This window comes from Xiphophorus hellerii, chromosome 5 (genome assembly GCF_003331165.1).
Source record: "Xiphophorus hellerii strain 12219 chromosome 5, Xiphophorus_hellerii-4.1, whole genome shotgun sequence".
In the NCBI taxonomy this organism is placed as follows: Eukaryota; Metazoa; Chordata; class Actinopteri; order Cyprinodontiformes; family Poeciliidae; genus Xiphophorus; species Xiphophorus hellerii.
The window spans coordinates 26,030,347-26,048,548 of record NC_045676.1 but is presented as its reverse complement, the minus strand read 5'-3'; the positions used below and the strand labels follow the sequence as shown (position 1 = coordinate 26,048,548).

Below are 18,202 nucleotides of genomic sequence, written 5' to 3'. Positions count from 1 at the left end.
AATTGAAAGAAACTGATTTGGAAAACAAACCTTTTGCCTGATTTTTTTTTTTTTTGTTGTAATTATTGACATTTTGGTCCTTAAAATTTCAACTTTTATCTTATTTTGCTCTGTCTGATGATGTAATTTGTAAATATTAAATGATTGATGTTTTGATCAGTTATAAGTACTTTAGTAGACTTTCTTTTGTTTGTTTGTTTTTTTTACCAGATACTTTTTTACTCTTACTAGAGTCATTTCTTGGGCGGCTTACTCGAGTGAAAAATATGTTGAAGTGGAGCTAATTTTACTTGAGTATAATTTTGCCCATGTCCATACAGTGCTGGCCTTCAACAGCTATTAAGGATATGCTCCAAATATGATTATGACTTTGACTAATGCCAAGAAGAGCAAAACGTAAAGGTACCGTATGACGTATGCACAAGCTAACGTGCTAATATGAACATTTGGAGCTTCAAACATCCTTTTTAAAGTCTTTGCTGCTCCACTGTATATCTGTGGCGGCGACACAGAAGAAGCAGGATGTAGAAACTTTATGTGGCGTTCAATGGCGGGATGAGGCTACAACTCGACGCTGCGCCCTGCTGTGTTCAGGAATCTTCTGTGTATATTATCTGTGTCATGCAACAGCATAAATGCAACGTTAACAAACCTGCACTGAGTTCAGTCAGACTGTGGAATCACTGGCGTCGTCGTTTATTTGTGGCTCGGTGAAAACGATATTGTGTTTTTTTTTTGTTTTGGAACCTCTTATTCATCTTTTGTATGTCTTTCTTTTATATGATGTTGAGGTGTTTAAAGAGACAGAGCCCCATTTTCAAGGCGTTACATCAGGAAGTAACACTTCTTTGAAGTCATATTTGATATACAGCATTTTGATAAGATAAAAGTTTGATTATGCTATGAAATGGCACCATGTGCTTGGGAAACACGTAACACGGCCCCTTTAACAGAAAGACTCTTGTACAAAACCACTCGGAAATAAAATGAACATCTTCAATGCCGTAAGCATTTTCTCTTATTTTATTATTTATGAGCTATTACGTTGCACACCACCTTCAACTTCAAAGTAATTTTGTTGGATGCTCTTTTCCCGAACAGATGTCTTTCTTTTTCTTTTTTTCTTTTTACTTTAAACTCGCTGCTCTAAAGTCAAACGCAAACCAGATTTTCCTCTCCGCGTGCACTAATGTAGACATTTTGAAGTAGGGATTAGCGTTCAGTTGACTTAAATGTCTTTCCCTGTGCGTTTTTCTTTTCTTTTGTCGTCATAAAATCCCCCTCAAGTCACCACCGTTCGTAGCAACGTCTCTTTTTGCTCTGGTTATGTTTCCTTCTCACTCGTTTCCGCTCTCGGGTTTTTGGCTTAAAGCGCTGGAAGGTGTGGCCTGGATGCGCCATCCATTGTGCGCCTTAATGCCAAACAGTAAACTGTGAAGAGGAGCGTCTCTGCGGCTGGTTAGTGCACATTTGTTTTTTTTCTTCTTCTTGATTTCTTTCTTCCTTTCCTTTTTTTTTTTTTAAACTGTTAATCTATCGACAAAAAAACTTTACAGGCTCGTCAAAAGATTTCTTTCTTCATTATTATTATTTCCACCTGTGGCTTTTCTAATCGTCGCCCTCAGCGGAATAATAATAATCATAATAAAAAAAGAAGCTGTGCAGATCTGAGCTCCGCGCGTCTCTCGTACAGAACTCTGATTGAAGTTTAAGGAGGAGGAGGGAAAAAAAACAACAGGAAAAGGAAGAACTAACCGAGAAAGGATCGACTCCTGGTTTTTGGCAGCAGCCAGCGATTTCTCCACTGGGCATCAACGCGCCTCGCGTTGCGTGCGTAAACCGCTGGTGGTGGAGGATGCTCACAGCATGAGACGCCATGGCATGGTGTGACCGAGGGGTTCAGACTCTGTTGGCCATCGCGGGGGCCTTCGCCGCTTTCAGCCTGATGACCATCGCCATCGGCACCGACTACTGGCTCTACTCCCGGGCGTACATCTGCAACGCCACCAATGTCACCGCTGACGACACCCAGATGCAAACCAAGAAAGTGAAAGGGGACCTGACGCACTCCGGACTGTGGAGGATCTGCTGTATCGAAGGTAAAAAAAAAAAAAAAATATATATATATATATATAAGAGCGCTAAGGTTTGAGACTTTTATATCTTCCTTTTTCCTTTCTTTCTCTTCTGGCGCACATTGTATCTCATTCTTTGAAGTAAATATCAGAATTGAAGTTAAACGTGAAAAGTTGACTGTTCAAAAAAGAAGAAGAAGAAAAACAGAACTAGGAAGATGTTTAAAAGCCTAACTAAATTCCGTCAATAATTATACTCTGGGGTGGAAATCATCATCTTAGTGATCAGTCATCTTTTTTCTTTCTTTTTTTTTCTTAACCATAAAAAAAAGCACAGCCCATTTGTTCAGCAGACGTTTGTAGTTTAGTTCTGCAGCTTGCCTCTGATCCCTGAGGAGTTCTGGGACTGGGCGTCTTGTGTTTGGACAATAGATCGATATTTTTTTATTTATTATTTTATTTTGACGTTTGCACATTCCACTGACCGTCTACTTGGACTGAAGCCAAGTCACTGGAACCATGACTGGTTGATTCTTGTCATTTCTGTTGTCCTTTTGTCTCGGTTCTGGAATTTTCCCTGTGATTTTTGTTTTGTTTTTTCAGCCATATATAAAGCCAAATATTTTAAGGCAAGGCACCAGTTTTTAACAACGTATTAGATAGGGGAAAAAAACCCATAATGAATAAAGTAATAAATTTTTAAAAAAGGAACAACAAAAATCACTTTAAATAAAAATAAAATGCTAATTTAAAGACTCGAAGCAGCCAAGACTTGATAAAAAAAGAACTGGGAAATGATTTTTTCCTGAATATTGTCTCCCGTTGATAATTTCTGGTTCTGAGAATACTGTGCGCTGATTTGAGGGCCGGTATAACGAGATCCATGCTGCTGGTGTTGGTCAGGACCCTGGCAGCAGCTTTTGGGGTGAGCTGAAGCTGCCCCACCGATTTGTTCTTGTCCTCGCTCTTTTTTTATGCGTAGGACCCAGCAGAGACATCATAAGGGCAGAGTTACATCAGAGTTTTTCATAAGGGCAGATCTGTTCCGTCTAATTCTAAGTTAAACGGTCGTCTGAGCTGTTTCAGCAGGCAACACGCCTCTCAGCCTCAGAGTTCTTGGCCACGCATCTGCCTGCAGAATTACACGAAATAAACTAAATAGACCATACAGTAGTTGTCATTTTACAAATTCAATATGAAAAACAAAGCATTAATGCCCTATGATTTTAAATAGAATATGCAATTTAAAAAATAATAATAATCGTAGTAGCTACAGGGTTGAGGCTTTATATTAATTACACCTTCACGTTCATGCCTAAGTAGTTTGTCAGAGAAGGTCAATATTTCTGCCTTGTTAATAAGATATGAGCTAAATCATTTCCTGAAGCTAATTTTTAGCATGGAGTCTGTAATTAGGGCTGACTGACTGTACTGCCTCACTCTGACCATATTGGATTATACCTGGATTGAATTGGACTGCGAGTGTATTTCACTTGGATTGACTACGGTTAATCTGTACAAAAATGGATTATGTAAATGTGTAACTGTACATAAGTTGGATTTGCATTTGTAAACCTCTTATTTTATTGTTGCTCTTGTTGTTCTGTTGACTTTTAAACGACATTGTTCAGACATTTTTTTTTTTAATGGTTTTTTTTTTTGGCACTTGTGGTCATTTTTCAACAGCAGATGAAGAAGGGCAGAGAGAGAAGGGGCAGATACGCAGCAAACGGTTAGAGGCTGGGAATCGAACCGGGGACCACTGCGTTGAGGACGATAGCATCTGCATTTGGTCTACCACTGACCAATGTGTTGCCCCGTTCAGGGATTTTTTTATTTTTATTTTTATACGAAATGCTCAGTGAGGAAGTTAGGTGGAAACATAGATACAAAATTAAAGTGGCGTGAGAATTATGCCCTGAGGAACCCCTTGTGTGAACTTTGATGTGCTTCATAATCACAAAAATAAGTCTTACAAATAAGACTTAACAGCAAAGCAATTACCAGATAACCTCACAAGGACTCAGATTCATAATTGTTAAGGCGAATGTCTTTGGTGTTGTTGAAATGCCCGACCGGAAACCATCGGAGAGAGTTTTGTTTTGAAACCTCCAGATTAGGCTTTTAAAAAGGGTTTGATTACTTCTGCAGCTGCAAACAGTTCAAGAAAACAATTTCTGTAAATATGACGTATTCTTTGTTTTTCAATTTTCACATCAGAGCACAGCTCAGAGGTTTGCATTTCATCCGTTTAGCATCTGTCACTCATTGAGAGTTGACAGTGTTGTGGCTGCTGGAGTCGACGCGAAGAGGCAACACTTTCCAAGACGTTTAATCATTCGCTCATGAATACAGTCATTATAGTCATAGTCATACTCCAGGCTCAATGTCTGTACTATTATGAGTCATTCTGGAATTTCATGTGGAAGGGGGGGAAAAAAAAAAGAATTGCAATGCTATTTATGGATTTCATGTAAAGTTAATCAAAAGACACCATCCCTCCTCTCCTTGCACTTTGTAAGAAGCTGCAAGAGACTTGAAATGAATTGCAGAGTGTTCCTAAACATCTCTTCCCAGCCAGCTCTTAAGGCTGAAGAGGGGCGCTGAAAAAAAATTAAAAAATCTCTTAAGACATTTTTTCTTGTCTTTCACACAAGCACATTTGATACAAAAACACATCTGTGCAGACAAAACTACTCCAATTACTGTTTTGTCTGTGGTTCGGTATGTTAAAGCAGGCAACCGTGTTGCCAACTTAAGGAGATTAAAACACTATTTCACTTTCTCCAGTCGCTTTTCGGTGGTGTTTCTTTGTTTGTGTCTTAGTGGATTTCCCTGCCTTTACTCGATTTAAGGTCTTACCAGCTATGGGTAAAATGAGCAGCATAAATAATTGGTTAAGCTTAAGGGGACGCTGTCTGACTTTTATTGGAGAAATCATACAAACACCACGCCTTGTAGAGCAAGCCGGAGGTTTGATGCAGCTAAGCGCTCGAGTGAAAAGACTAAAGAAAGATCTCTGACTCAAGTAGTGCACCTATCACTAAGTCTGACATCACACGGTCAAATCCAGATGATTAACAGATCTCCATATTCTCCACTGTGGGTGTCAGAGGTTGTGTGTGTTAGTCAGGCTCCTGAACGCATCAGGAAGATGTCAAAGGCGTCCTCTGAGGAGCGGCAATAGAAATGTGATTCTGGCTTGTGTAGAGGTTGGAGGTGGGGGCTGGAGGTTGCTATGGTGAAGCTACGCTGAGTAATAAAAGATGGGCTCCAATCTCTCAGACAAATGGGCCCCGGGGAGACATCTCCCCCAGTGAGCTCACTGTGTGAGCAGCACAGTCCTCGGTTCTGCTGCGATACCCCCGATTATTTCCTCATTGGCCTTCTGCGCACATCTCGAGACCTAACGGCCATTTTTTACTCTACAGAAGATGCAACCTTTGGATAATACAATGTTATTGTATTACTGTGTTATTAAAGTGACAGTTTTTTTCTTCAATAACACCCTGTGTGTCAGTATATCGGGACCGGAACAACTAATCGTGATGAATCGATAACTGAAATAATCGTCTTACTAATTTAGCAATCAATTAATCGTTAACCAGAGCATGCAGACTAAAACAAAGGTTGTCTTCTGTGACCAAGCTAACTACTATTAGAAAAACAGGCAATGTATATCTTTAAATACCTGGAGTGAAACTAGACTTTGATATCAGACGTTGCACATTGCATCGTCTGACATTCATTTAGTTAGACACAAACTAACTGAGGTCCCAATAAACAGCTTATCACTGCAGACATTAACACTTTCTGGAAATAACACTGCGAAATTGAATTTGTGACCAGGACAGAACATTTTTGTTGATATTTTTTTTTTACCAGTTCTAACTTGGAAAAATCCAGTGAAAGTCGCAATTCCACCTGGAGAAATCAACTTCCTTAATCTCAACACTCAATCTAAAAATCCGACAAAATCCTCACACTTAAAAATGTCTGAAGCTGTGGTGATGTGCTGCTTATTTACACTTTTTAATGTCATTGTTTGAGTCACATACATAATGTTGTAGAGCTGTGTTTATACTGTAAGTCACTGGTTTTCAAACTGGAAGGTGGCTGAGATGAACGTGATGGTGATTCTAACTACGGAAGCACAGCAAACCCTGATGATGATTTAAAAATGCCACTTGGGATTTTTTATTTTTTTTCCAACAGAAACTCAGAAACCCCAACTTAGAAGTTTTAAAGGAACGCAATATAAACTCAGAACGTACTCAGCCAGCATGTTAATAAAACATTGATTGAGCTTCGGCGCTAATTCAAGGTGCGTGTTTGAGGCATACATTTTAAAAAGGAAGCTGGAGGAAATTTAGAGAGGAAAGCAATCTGAAACATGTCGGGGAAGTGTGCGTTTGAGCCGCAATGGTGAAGAGAGGGAGAGAGTGCTGTGAAAAAGACAAGATGACTGTTGAAAGAAACTGAAAGACAGAGCTTGAGATAGGGGAGCAAACAGTCTGAGCCTGTTTCATCACTTAATCCCCGAATTTCTTTAATTTCCTTTCCCTGCTGTCTCAGACGTCAGCCACAAAAATGCTAACTTCACCGAGGAGAATCACATGCAAAACATAAGCAGCAGAGGGGCTAAATAACACAACTTAACTCTACATTACTCATCTCGTCAGGTCATTATGTGTCTGTCAGTATTTGGGCGATTGCAATTTTTTTTTATCACGTACCAAAGCGTGTCAACAGTCAAAGCTGCCTGTGAGACGGCAAAACGCGACGCAGTCACAGCATACAGAGAGGTAATCAGGCAGACATTAAACAGTCAAGTGAATGCAGCTAATCAGTCGGTGCTCTCGCTGATTTTGAGTTTTTAACACCAACTGAGCTCATAGCCCTTCCATAACGATAAATTAAATAAGGCAGAGCCACACTGGAGCTTCAGAGTCTGCTGAAAACAAAAGAGAAGTTATTTCCCACAAAAAATAGGGTAATAGTGAAGGACTAACCAACTATTTTGTAAAGATATTTTGTTTGTTACACTCCTAAATGAACCTGATGGGTAGTTTCTTATATTGGGTCATGTTTTTAATGAAGAAGCCCTCATCAGGATTTCTCTCCAATATTGATCTGCCTCATTTAAGATCAGCCATTTGCTGAACCTGAGTCCCATATTGCAGTTAAAGCTAACAAAGAGAATACCTTGTGTGCTTAAGAATCTCTGTACCTTTTGATTTTAAACTAAAGTGGGTCACCTAGTGTTTCTTTCAACCGTGAACCGTGAAGGGAAATCCCAGATTTGTTAGATTCAGAGCCTAACATATATCGCACGCATAAATAAGCTATGAGTTTCAAAATCTACTTGAGCAACTCCAAATACCGAAAGCTGGACACAGTAAGTGTACGCGCAGAATATATTGTCCACGTTTATCATTAGCTGTGTTTCCATCACCAAATGCCTGCAAAACCTTTTTGATATTCCACTAATGTCAAAAAAACACAATTTTGCAATCACTGTGTTTCCATTGGGTAAGAAACGCAGCTAAAATCCCACGTGAATAAGCTTCTTCACTCAACACGCCATTAAAAGCCCAATCATCCTCCTACCAGCTCTTCGTCTTTTCCATGAGTAGCAACATCCAGTTGTTGATCACGTGACTCCTGTGATGAGAAGAAATAAGTGTTTCCATTGAAGTTTTTACTCATTTCGATGCAGTCGAAAAAAATCACCTCATCCTAGCGCAAAAAAACCTTCCAAAATTTGTGTTTCCATTAAGCAAATTTATTTTCGAAATTCCAGTTTGCGCAATTTTATGTTCAATGGAAACACAGGTACAAGTAGTCACTGTAGTAATAGAGATAAATGGTCATAAAACGGCTAAAGTCTGATAACTTTGTATGAAACTCGACTAGGACTTATTTTGGTTTTGAGCCTCATAGGGCCTGAATTACCCTAAGTGACCTCCGGTTGTTAAATGTTATTGATAAGAGGAAGGGCGTAGGAACAAGTTTATCATTGGGGGGGGACACATATCCAAAACCTGACAGGTCAGTAAATAGCTTGAGCAGAAATGTCAAACAATGGTGTCATCAACGCGTTACTCTAATCTGACCCCTTGTAATGCGTAATCTAACGCGTTACTACTTACAATCCAATAATCAGATTAAAGTTACTTATCCAAGTTACTGTGTGTTACTATATTTGTAATTTTTTTTAGTAAACACATATTGTTGCTTTCTTCTTTTTCCTTGGGGAGTTACGTTTCATGTGTAACACCAGCGACACAAACGCAAACGATGGAGGGAAAAGAGAGATGCACACTTTCTAGCTGATGGATGAATTTTTCATTGAGTAATCAAGTTACTTTTTCAAAGTAATTATGCCATCCCTGGTAATAAATTAACTACACTATATATCATATGTGTGTAGGCCTGTCACAATAGCAAATTTTGATGGACAATAAATTCTTCCAAAAGTTATTGCGATAAACAATAATATTGCTGTTTTGGGACCATTTTTAAGTAATACAATGGTAATGGCAAAATAATAATGCAAGAACACAATCTGAAAGATCAGTATCATGTGATTAATTGATTTATTGATTACTGTGACAGGCCTCTATATGTGTGTTTATCATCTCAAGGTGACAAATTTGCCCCAAAAACTTCTTCTTCCATTTCCTTTTGAACAAAATGGCTTCAGTCTTTCATCAAGCAAGATGACTGCCAGGATGAACCCTCACTTTGTCATTTGCCTCACAATTAGCAAGATAAATACTCTGGCAACACACACAAGCTAGCCACCAGATTCTGATATATTTTATTGGTCAAAATACATTTGACTGTTGGTCAAAAATGCATTGGTAAAAGTTGACTGGCAATTGAACTGATTCTGCCTCTTTCTAAAGTAAAAAATAGCCAATAAAATGGGACTCAGCAGTTTTAAACTCAGTACAGTAGTTTGACCAACAAAGATAAAATCTAAAAAATAAGCTTTGTTCTTCTTGAATAACTCTACGTCAGTGCAACAGTTTGCCCCACAAATATAACTAAAAATTATGCTTTTCACATCTAACAGACACCGTAGCTCCTCTCTGATAACTCAGTCTCACTTTCCAGCTCTTCATTCAATAACTTCATTTTTCACTTTCCAGTCAAACATGAGCCATGGCTCTCAGAAGGTTGAGAAACACAAATTTAAACACGCTGAGCCGTTCAGAGGAGGGAGGACAGAGGCGCTGTGGTGCGCCTTCAAAATAAAAGCAGAACATTTCAAAATCAAATATTTTTTGCAACTGCGGTGAAATTATTGGGGGGGACAAATGTGCCTCCCTCCAATATTTGGGGTGGGGGGCACATCCCTCCCGTCCCCCCCCAGTTCCTACGCCTCTGGATAAGAGTCAAACACTTTTACTTACAGCAGATCATTACTCCACTGAAAGGTGTTTTGGTTTATTACCAACAGGAAAATAAACAAATTGTGTTGGTGCATGCTGCAGTTGTCTGACGGTTTTCCTAATTATACATGTTTTTACGTCCGATCAAATCGAGCAACTGGTTTGGAATTTGAAGATTTGCGAAGACTAAAAATCTTTAGCCATTACTTTCTGAACTAAAGCTGAACAGTTAATTTATTGTCCTGAAACTCCTGAACTGAAGGAGCCTCATCATTGTGTTGTTTCGTCACCACAATGATGAGACTTTGAAATGGTATGCAGAGCTATCCGATAGCTAACGTGCTGCTGTTTTCTTCCAGAGTATGATTTGCATTCCAGCCTGTCTGGTCCTCTTCTTGCCATATTTCAGGCTTTGGTACATGTTAATGATCCCCTACATGTGAAACTTGTGCCTCCGGGGCTTCGGTATATTGTTGTAAGAGTGCTGGCAGCTAACCGTAAAATAAAGACTCACGTGTCAGAATGGCAGAAACACTGGAGTCAGAGTCTTAATTCAAAGTCTAACCGTTTAATATTTATAATCTGCCAATGTTTTATTCTCTTAAAAGTATGGAGAAATGTTTCTCAGGGAAGAGACTGGATCTTTTGAGTGGAAGGCGCTTTGGGAGAGCGGAGATTTTAAGTGTTTTCGATCTTGTTCTGGGGTTTCCAACGTGGCTGGAAGAATATCTCAGTGTCCACCGGTTCCTACTTTCCAGTCTTACCTTTGCTTTTGGCTTCTTCGCAGGTATCAACAGGGGAAGCTGCTTTTGGATCAATCACTTTCCGGAGGATAACGACTACGATACAGACAGCTCAGAGTACATCTTACGTAAGTCAGTGCAACCGCTTCATCTTCAAACACTCCAGCTTTTAATCCACCGTCTTTATTTTGCCCCTCTGTGATGATGGAGTTATCACAAGAGTGCTTAATGTGTCATGACATCTCTATCCCCCCCAATAAAAGCTTGATGTCATGACGGGATGCAGCTCTGCTAGAAAATGAAGAGTTGTGTGATGAGCAATGGGGATCGTGTAAAACAAAGCTGACTTACGTGCGTATGAATGCCAAAATCTAATTTCATGAAAAAAGATGGGTTTAGCTTCATACGTTTATGAATAGGGCATCCCATTAAGTTACTTAGTTCTTTATTAGAAAAGGTTCACAAATTGACATGTGATCTTATGGTGCGTTCACACCAAACGCGTTTTGAGCAACAAGCACACTATCAAAGTAAACTTTGGGTTTCTCATTAAAAAAAAATATGATAATAAATTTGATTTGTACCTGAGGGAAATAAAACTAGGATTTGTCCATAGTTGCAAGTTGCAACCACTTTGGAGTAGAGGTGGGCGGATCGATCCAAAATATTGACAATATCGATTCCAAGTCTGTATCGGTATTAAATCGATATTAGTGTGGTAAGAACAATACTTTAATTCCCTCTTGAAATCTCAACTTATTTTTGGAATGTAGTTTTTTGTTTTGATAAGCTCTTAAATTATCATTTTTTTCCACTTTATTTTAGGAAATAATGAACACATTTATTTTTGTTTTTCTATCGTTTCTGTTTATCGTGTTAATATGCTATTCAAGTATTTTGTAGGCAACTTTTAACTTTGTTCAAATTCTGCCCCATGTTTTAAGGAAATAATTGATGTGAAAAACCACAAAAACACCTGAAGGTTAGAATTTTGACGATGTATCAAACCTAAATAATAAAAAAATATTGGTATTGATATTATTAATACTGACCCTGTTTTTATTTGGTATCCCAAAAGAATAATGATCTCGGTTTTAGTTTAGCCCTAAACTTTCGATTTCTTAGTTTTCTTTGGTTTCTTTGCTGGTGTGTTTTGGGTCATTGACACGTTGCAGGGTCTGGTCCCACTCCGGCTTAAACTGGTTTTGTTTTGTTTGGGATTCTTTTCACAGATGGCCTCACATTTTTGTCCACCACCCTCTTATACATGATTGATCCCATGGTGGAAAGCACTTACCCATAATATAAGTCCAATTAGCCATTTTATGGAAGAAAACATACAGGGTGGGCCATAAGTTTCCATACATAGAAAAAATAAGCATTTTATGTTGGACAAGCATTTTAATTTTTGTGGGACTCTGTGTAATCGCTGCACATCTTGCACCACTTCGTGGTTGATCTGCAACATTTCCAGTTTTCTGAAACTTGCAAATAAGTTTTGCCACAGTGTCGTGTGTGACGCTCGTTCCATGTTTTCTGTTAAAGTTTTGTGAAACCACGCGTCTGCTTCCCAATCCAGCCATTAGTATATTTTCAATTCTTTGCTCTTTTGTCAAAACGTATCTTCTTAGGTATCTGAAATATAAAAGAAATATACATTTTACATTCTCCTATGTATGGCAACTTATGGCCCACCCTGTATATCATCTGTTTAGTCTAATTCAATTCAAGACTCGCCTCCATAAAGAACATTATTCCAAAGTCCTGGTATTTCTTGGCAAATTTTATCCTGTTTCTTCTAGAGCAGTGCGTTCCTTTTAACACACTTTCCTTAGAGCTGCATCGTAGCAGAGAGCAAGGTGGAAGGAGTGGCGCACACATTGGAATGATTGACAGCGCTAAGACCCGCCTCCTGGTTCTGATTGGTTGTCTCTAGTTATGTCACTGAAGAAGACATATCAGCTCGTTTTTTGGTTTTTTGCATAGATTATCTGTCTTGTGCCATATTGTCATGACTTCTTGACAGTGTCAAAAAAAAATTATTCATAAAAGTTACATTCTGCATATTTTAAATCCCTTACCCGACTCATAAGCTGCTACAGTCTTCTTTCTTAAAGCCTCGGACGGTTCTCTGGATCTCATCATGATGTTCACAACAATTTAAAGAGAACACCAAATTTAAACGTACGCCGAATAACTTTCTGTGAACTATAAAAACAAGAATTATTTGCACTATGCTGTTACTACATTTTTAGGTGAAGTAAAAGAGACTTAGTGAAAACAATAACATGTGGAAGTTACTGTAGTCTGCAGGGCAGAATGCTTCTCAGAGTGTCAGTCAGCAGCATGTGAATGTGTGCATGAATGGGTGAATGGCTGAATGTAGTGTGAAGCTCTCTGGGGTCCTACGGACTAGAAGAAGTGTTATACAAGCACAGACCATTTACCATTTAGCATTCAGTGCTGCATGAATCAGCCAGTCAGCATGTGGTAGCCTCCCCCACATTTCCCACACCCTGTCTGGCAGCAGTTCACCACCTTCAAGCCACGAAGCCATGGCAAGCAAAGCAAAAATTAATATTGTGTGCTGGGAACAAAGCAGACATGGTCATACAGTTGGATAGGTGTGGTATCTGCTAACATGGAGTGAATCATTGTAAAATGCCAGGCTTTCGTTTTTACACCATTAATATGATGTTTGTCCTGTACAACCCATCAGAAAACAAACTACTATAAAACACTAATGTGTTGAAACACCTGTTGATTTTAATTCAAAGTGTATTTGACACTCAAAGTCCAGTTGTCACAGCAGGATTGGCCTCATTTTCGAGAACAACCCATTGTCTTACAAGAAGACAAAACCGTAAGCTGAAGGTTGCAGGCAGGTTAGTTATGGGTTTAACACTTCTACCATCCACTGTGTGTGCCCTCATTAAGCACACTAACATTGGCCATTAATATTACATATTGCTTTACTGTCTCTGTCATTTTGGTGCAGGTATAGTCCGCGCATCGAGCCTCTTTCCGATTCTCAGCACAGTCCTCCTGATGCTGGGTGGCCTGTGTGTCGGAGTTGGACGTTTATACACCAGGAAGAACAACGTCTTGCTCAGCGCAGGCATCCTGTTTGTGGCTGCAGGTAGGACAAGTCTGACAGCTGGCATCACATACACACACAAGGGTTATGATGTTAAATGTATTCCACCCAAATATACTCTGAACAAAAAAGCGAGTTTTTTTTTTGGTGATTCTTGTAAATATCACAGAGAACACGGAAAGGGCCGGTCTTCTTTATGCCCACATGCTGTTGTCACAACAGAAAGCAAGAGAATTTATACATCGTGTCTGAAGGCAGAGTTTCTCTTTTTAGCTTTTACCAACGACCATCTGCCTTCCTGTGCCTCTCTACAGGCCTCAGCAACATCATCGGCATCATTGTTTACATCTCCAGCAACGCCGGGGACCCCAGTGACAAGAAAGACGAGGACAAGAAGAACCAGTACAACTACGGCTGGTCCTTTTACTTCGGCGCCCTCTCCTTCATCGTGGCGGAGTCGGTGGGCGTACTCGCCGTCAACATCTACATCGAGAAAAACAAGGAGACGCGATTCCGGGGCAAGCGGGACTTCATCAAAGCCACCTCGTCCTCTTCGCCGTACTCCCGCATACCGAGCTACCGCTACAGACGGAGGCGTTCGCGCTCCAGTTCCAGATCGACCGACCCGTCCCGCGAAGCTTCCCCCGTGGGAATGAAGATGGGCGGCGGGTCTGGAGGCGTGGGGCTGGGGATGGGTCTGCCCATGGGGGATATATCCATGTACACTCTGAGCAGGGACCCTCTGAAGGGCGGAAGTGGGCCCGCGGGGCCGTACAGTCCCGAGAGGAATACCGGGTTTTTACAAGTGCACAACTGTTTCCAGAAGGATGTGAAAAACGGGGCAAACCGGAGGACGACCCCCGTATGAGGCCTGGATCTCGTTCCTGGGTTGAGCGGTGCGCTTTATCAAATGTTGCGCCGCTGATGATAAACAACAGTTTGTCATGCGACACATCACAAAGTGTGTGAGAGTATGATTTTATTATATGCCTACGTAAAAGAAGTGGGACAGTTTACATCCCAAGAGCAGAATTAAGTTTACAAAACTACATGAGCTTCTCTAAATCATATTTAAAGGGGCAGTATTATTCATTTTCCAGGCACATAGAGCCTGGAAACATGAAACATGACTTTAAAGAAAGTTTACTTTCTGACTAATTACTAGTTTAACACCTTGAAATTGGGCGTCTGTCTCTTTAAAAACTTCAGCTTTTTCTGAAACTCCACCTTCAGGAAGTCATTACAATGTTGCTCCTCTTTTAACCCTTTTAGAACGTTTTTAACAACCATTTCACAGACAAATGACTCCTGTAATGAGGAAAGCTAATTGCTGCTGGCTAGTCTGAAGGTGCAGGTCTGCTCTGTGAGGCAGAAGCTGAGAAACCGCAGCTCCGAGGAGGAGCTTCTCAAAGGCAGACCTGGATCTATCCAGGGGTTTTGAACAGCTGAACGGTTCCCACGGGAGATTAAAGGATTTCTCAAACGTGCATGAAAAAAAAATAAAATCAAGAAAGCATTCCTGGTATGTTTAGGATGAGGGACTAACATTATAACATGATAAAAAGCTCAAAAAAATGTTGATTTTACTTAATACCGCCCCTTTAAATAGTAGCCGCAGGCAGATGTAGCATTGTTTCATGAAAGTCATGTTAAAATATTTTAACTACTTGGAAAGACGAAGCTCAGAGAATGTTCTCTGAAGGCGATTGATTCATGGGAAAAAAGAGCAACTTTTACAGGCTTAATTCTGATTTTGATTTCAGTTCAGAGCATCAAAATATTTTTTGTGTTTTTCTTGTGAAATACTGTTTTGAAAATTAACCGCTTTCACTGTTTTGATGTAATATTGTTTTTGTCTCCAGTATTTGGTTTGCTCATATTATGTGACCTCTATCAAAGGCGTCTTATGCTGAAATTTAGCATAGTTTCAAATTTAGGTTGTAGTTTCGAAAACACAGACGGTGCTAACTTATTTTCTTAGCTCTACGACTTAAACGCTTTCACCGTATCTCATTAATCTTTTATGGCGCTTGAGCAGAAGTCACGTGATCAGTGTGTGCGTTGTAAGTGTGTGGGAGTATGTGCTTGTATGTTTAGTGGCTCCGAACGCAGCATAACTAAATGAAACTATGAATTTGTGTAAAATAAATGTGAATGAAAATGCTCGCAGTAATGACGTACATTCCAACACGCTGCGCAGGTTTCTGGCGTAAATGTTGTTTGCGGAGGCCTGCCTGTGTAATTTGCTCTCAATGTGCTCAGGGACGATGCGTGGAACAAACGGGTTCCTTACTTAAGCCAGACAGACTGTTACAATTAGTTTGTGTAAAAACAACAAAAGTAAAATAAGGTCATACTTTTAGGGACGTTAACAAATGAGGAGATATTTTTGGCATTTTTTTCCCAGTGTTTAAAGGAAACCAATGTCTTGCCTGCAGTGGCTTGTGGAGATAATAATGGCTATTTAGAGCAGAATCTATTCAAGAGCAAATCTCTCCCCCAAAGACATTTCCTAGCTACTTTAGAGAATGTGATAATTATTGTTTATATTGTAAAGACGGTTTTTCAGCAAGACAAATCCAGTTGTTTCCATGTGTGGCTCTGAAGCTCCACACAACTCGGTACGCTATTGGTGACTTATTCATCAGGTTAGCTGCACTCTTTATTTTGTTACCTAATACAGACAGCTAGGAAACAAAAGCAACATGATATTTTCTAGGTAGATTATGGAAGATTTTTATGAATTTGATAGTACAAAAAATATATATAGCGCAAAGAGAGATGTGCAAGCACATCTGGCTTATCAGTTGCGGGATACATTTGGCAATCGCCATGCACGTGAATAAATCTGTGTTTTGGCTAAGAAGATGGTGCCAAATTATCTAGACATCCTATTTAAATTAAAAATGTACAAATACAGCAAATTCACACAGAAAAAGCTGCATTGTCAGTTTTCTGGTTTAGAAAATTTTGATGCTTATTAATTTTTTAGATTTAAAACTGTTTTGATTGGTTTTTTTTTGTATGGAGCTAGTGCACGGCGCTGCAAACTGAAATGTCAGAGTGAACTTTGATAAACATTGCTTTTTTCCCTAATTCAAAACTTTGAATTGTTAGGCTAATGTTAGGCACTGTCAACATTGGAACGTTTTTTTTTCTAAAATGGGTTGTAGTTTCAAAAACATCCATTTCCAGAAATGTTTTCATCAACACAGAATCACTGAGGACAGCCCAAATTGCTAACCTTACTCCCCCAGACCTGTAGGTGGCGCCAAACATGTAGTCTGGGACATGTTCATAGGTTAGAGCTAAACATAATAAGAAAGCAAGAATAGCAAACACCAAACCACAAGGAGTGTTAATCTTGAAGTTGGTTAATGAACAGATGCAGCACAAATATTTACCCCACCATTGTTGTCGTTATGTACGACATGCATGGCTAGTTTGGTGTTTGAGGTTAAGCTAATAAGGGTTTTCACAAAAGGGGCGTTTCGTTGTCCGCGGGAATGTGGGAGAGCAAACTTTTTCCATTTTTTAGCCCCTTTTCAAAAGGAAAAAAACATATATAGTCCCTTAAAACAGTTTTTAGGATTCTTGTACTGTGCTAATGCTAACTGGTATTAATTAAAAAGCACAGGCACGTGTTAATATATGGAGTTGATTTATTTATTCATGCCTAAGGTTCTGATTACTAAAAAGATTAAACAAAACTGACAAATAAATTAACTACTCCTTTATTTAGTCTTTTTTGTTAAATCTGATATGCAGTGAAAAAGAAAATTCTTATGAATTACCAAGAATTTTAGCACTGAGTTACCACTTACCTCACAATAATTCATTTCAATTTAGTTTGGGTAGTTTTTTTTGTTTGTTTGTTTTTACAAATTTTCTCATTTGTAGACGACAGAATATTAATTTGACATGACTGAATTCAATCGATGAAACAGAATTGGAAAGACATTTACCACCAAAACAAACAAACCAAAAAAAAAACATTCATTTGCTTTGCTGAAACATATTTCTGCAAATTTCCATTACCTTTAGTGGGAGCTGTCTGGAAATTTTCTTCAGGCATTATTTTAAAATCACTGGAGATTAACCATTTTCCACCCTAAGCAACAATATGAAATGTCTCTGAATTCACTCTGGGTGTCACATAACTAGCACCGGGAAAGATGAAAATCACACAAAGTGTTAAATTGGTCCTTTGACCAGTGAGGGTTAGATATAAACTTGTTCAAAATGCTTGGAAATCTTCGAGGTTTCTGATAAAATGTGTTCTTCTTTAGACCCTGTTCCAAATAGCCATTATCTTGAATCCCAAATGAGAATGACATGCCAGGATAACGCTGATACGCCACACAACGACGCCACTTTACCAAAACAATCCGTCCCTTTAGCTGGGTTACTTTCTGCAGCCACTGCCTTTTGTGTAAAGAGAGGTTTTGTACGGTAGCAGTTTTCTATCATGTCACAGTGAGACGACCGACCGACGTTCATGGCGTCGATTTTGAAGAGGCTGAGCAAAAGAACCATCAATAAATTTTGTTGTGTCAGGATGGAGTGATGTGACTTTCTTTTGCATGATAAATAGCAACAGATTTTCAATCGGTAACAAATCACAGAGTAAACTGTAAAAAAAATCTGCAAATATCATAGACAGCATCTCTTCCCGTTTGGCCATTTCCAGCTTTGTTCATTTGCAATAGTTGCTGTTGACTCAAGCATATGAGAGGAAATACTTTTCTGCTTACAACTGGAAATCAGTGGGCTTGAAGCATTTTTCTTGTTAGTCACCTTTAGATTAACAAATAACTACTCTCCTATTTGGAGGTGGAGCTTAATGTACTGTAATAATTGCTTAATTTAAATAATGATCTCTGCCTG

The 18,202-nt window shown here is 39.3% G+C and overlaps 1 protein-coding gene across 1 annotated transcript; it reads left to right on the top strand.

Annotated features, from left to right (window-relative positions):
• Positions 1-1,029: 1,029 nt before the first annotated feature.
• Positions 1,030-17,878, top strand: LOC116720770 (voltage-dependent calcium channel gamma-4 subunit). Its single transcript, XM_032564188.1, has 4 exons — positions 1,030-2,099; positions 10,263-10,346; positions 13,217-13,357; positions 13,630-17,878. Exons 1-4 carry the CDS (start codon positions 1,877-1,879, stop codon positions 14,181-14,183), a joined length of 1,002 nt encoding a protein of 333 aa, XP_032420079.1. The 5' UTR covers positions 1,030-1,876; the 3' UTR covers positions 14,184-17,878.
• Positions 17,879-18,202: the final 324 nt, after the last annotated feature.

Coding starts and splice junctions, on each gene's coding strand:
- LOC116720770 (XM_032564188.1), top strand. CDS start 1,877: ATGGCATGGTGTGACCGAGGGGTTCAGACTCTGTTGGCCATCGCGGGG. Junction 10,347..13,216: donor CAGCTCAGAGTACATCTTAC/GTAAGTCAGTGC, acceptor ATTTTGGTGCAG/GTATAGTCCGCGCATCGAGC. Junction 13,358..13,629: donor CATCCTGTTTGTGGCTGCAG/GTAGGACAAGTC, acceptor GCCTCTCTACAG/GCCTCAGCAACATCATCGGC.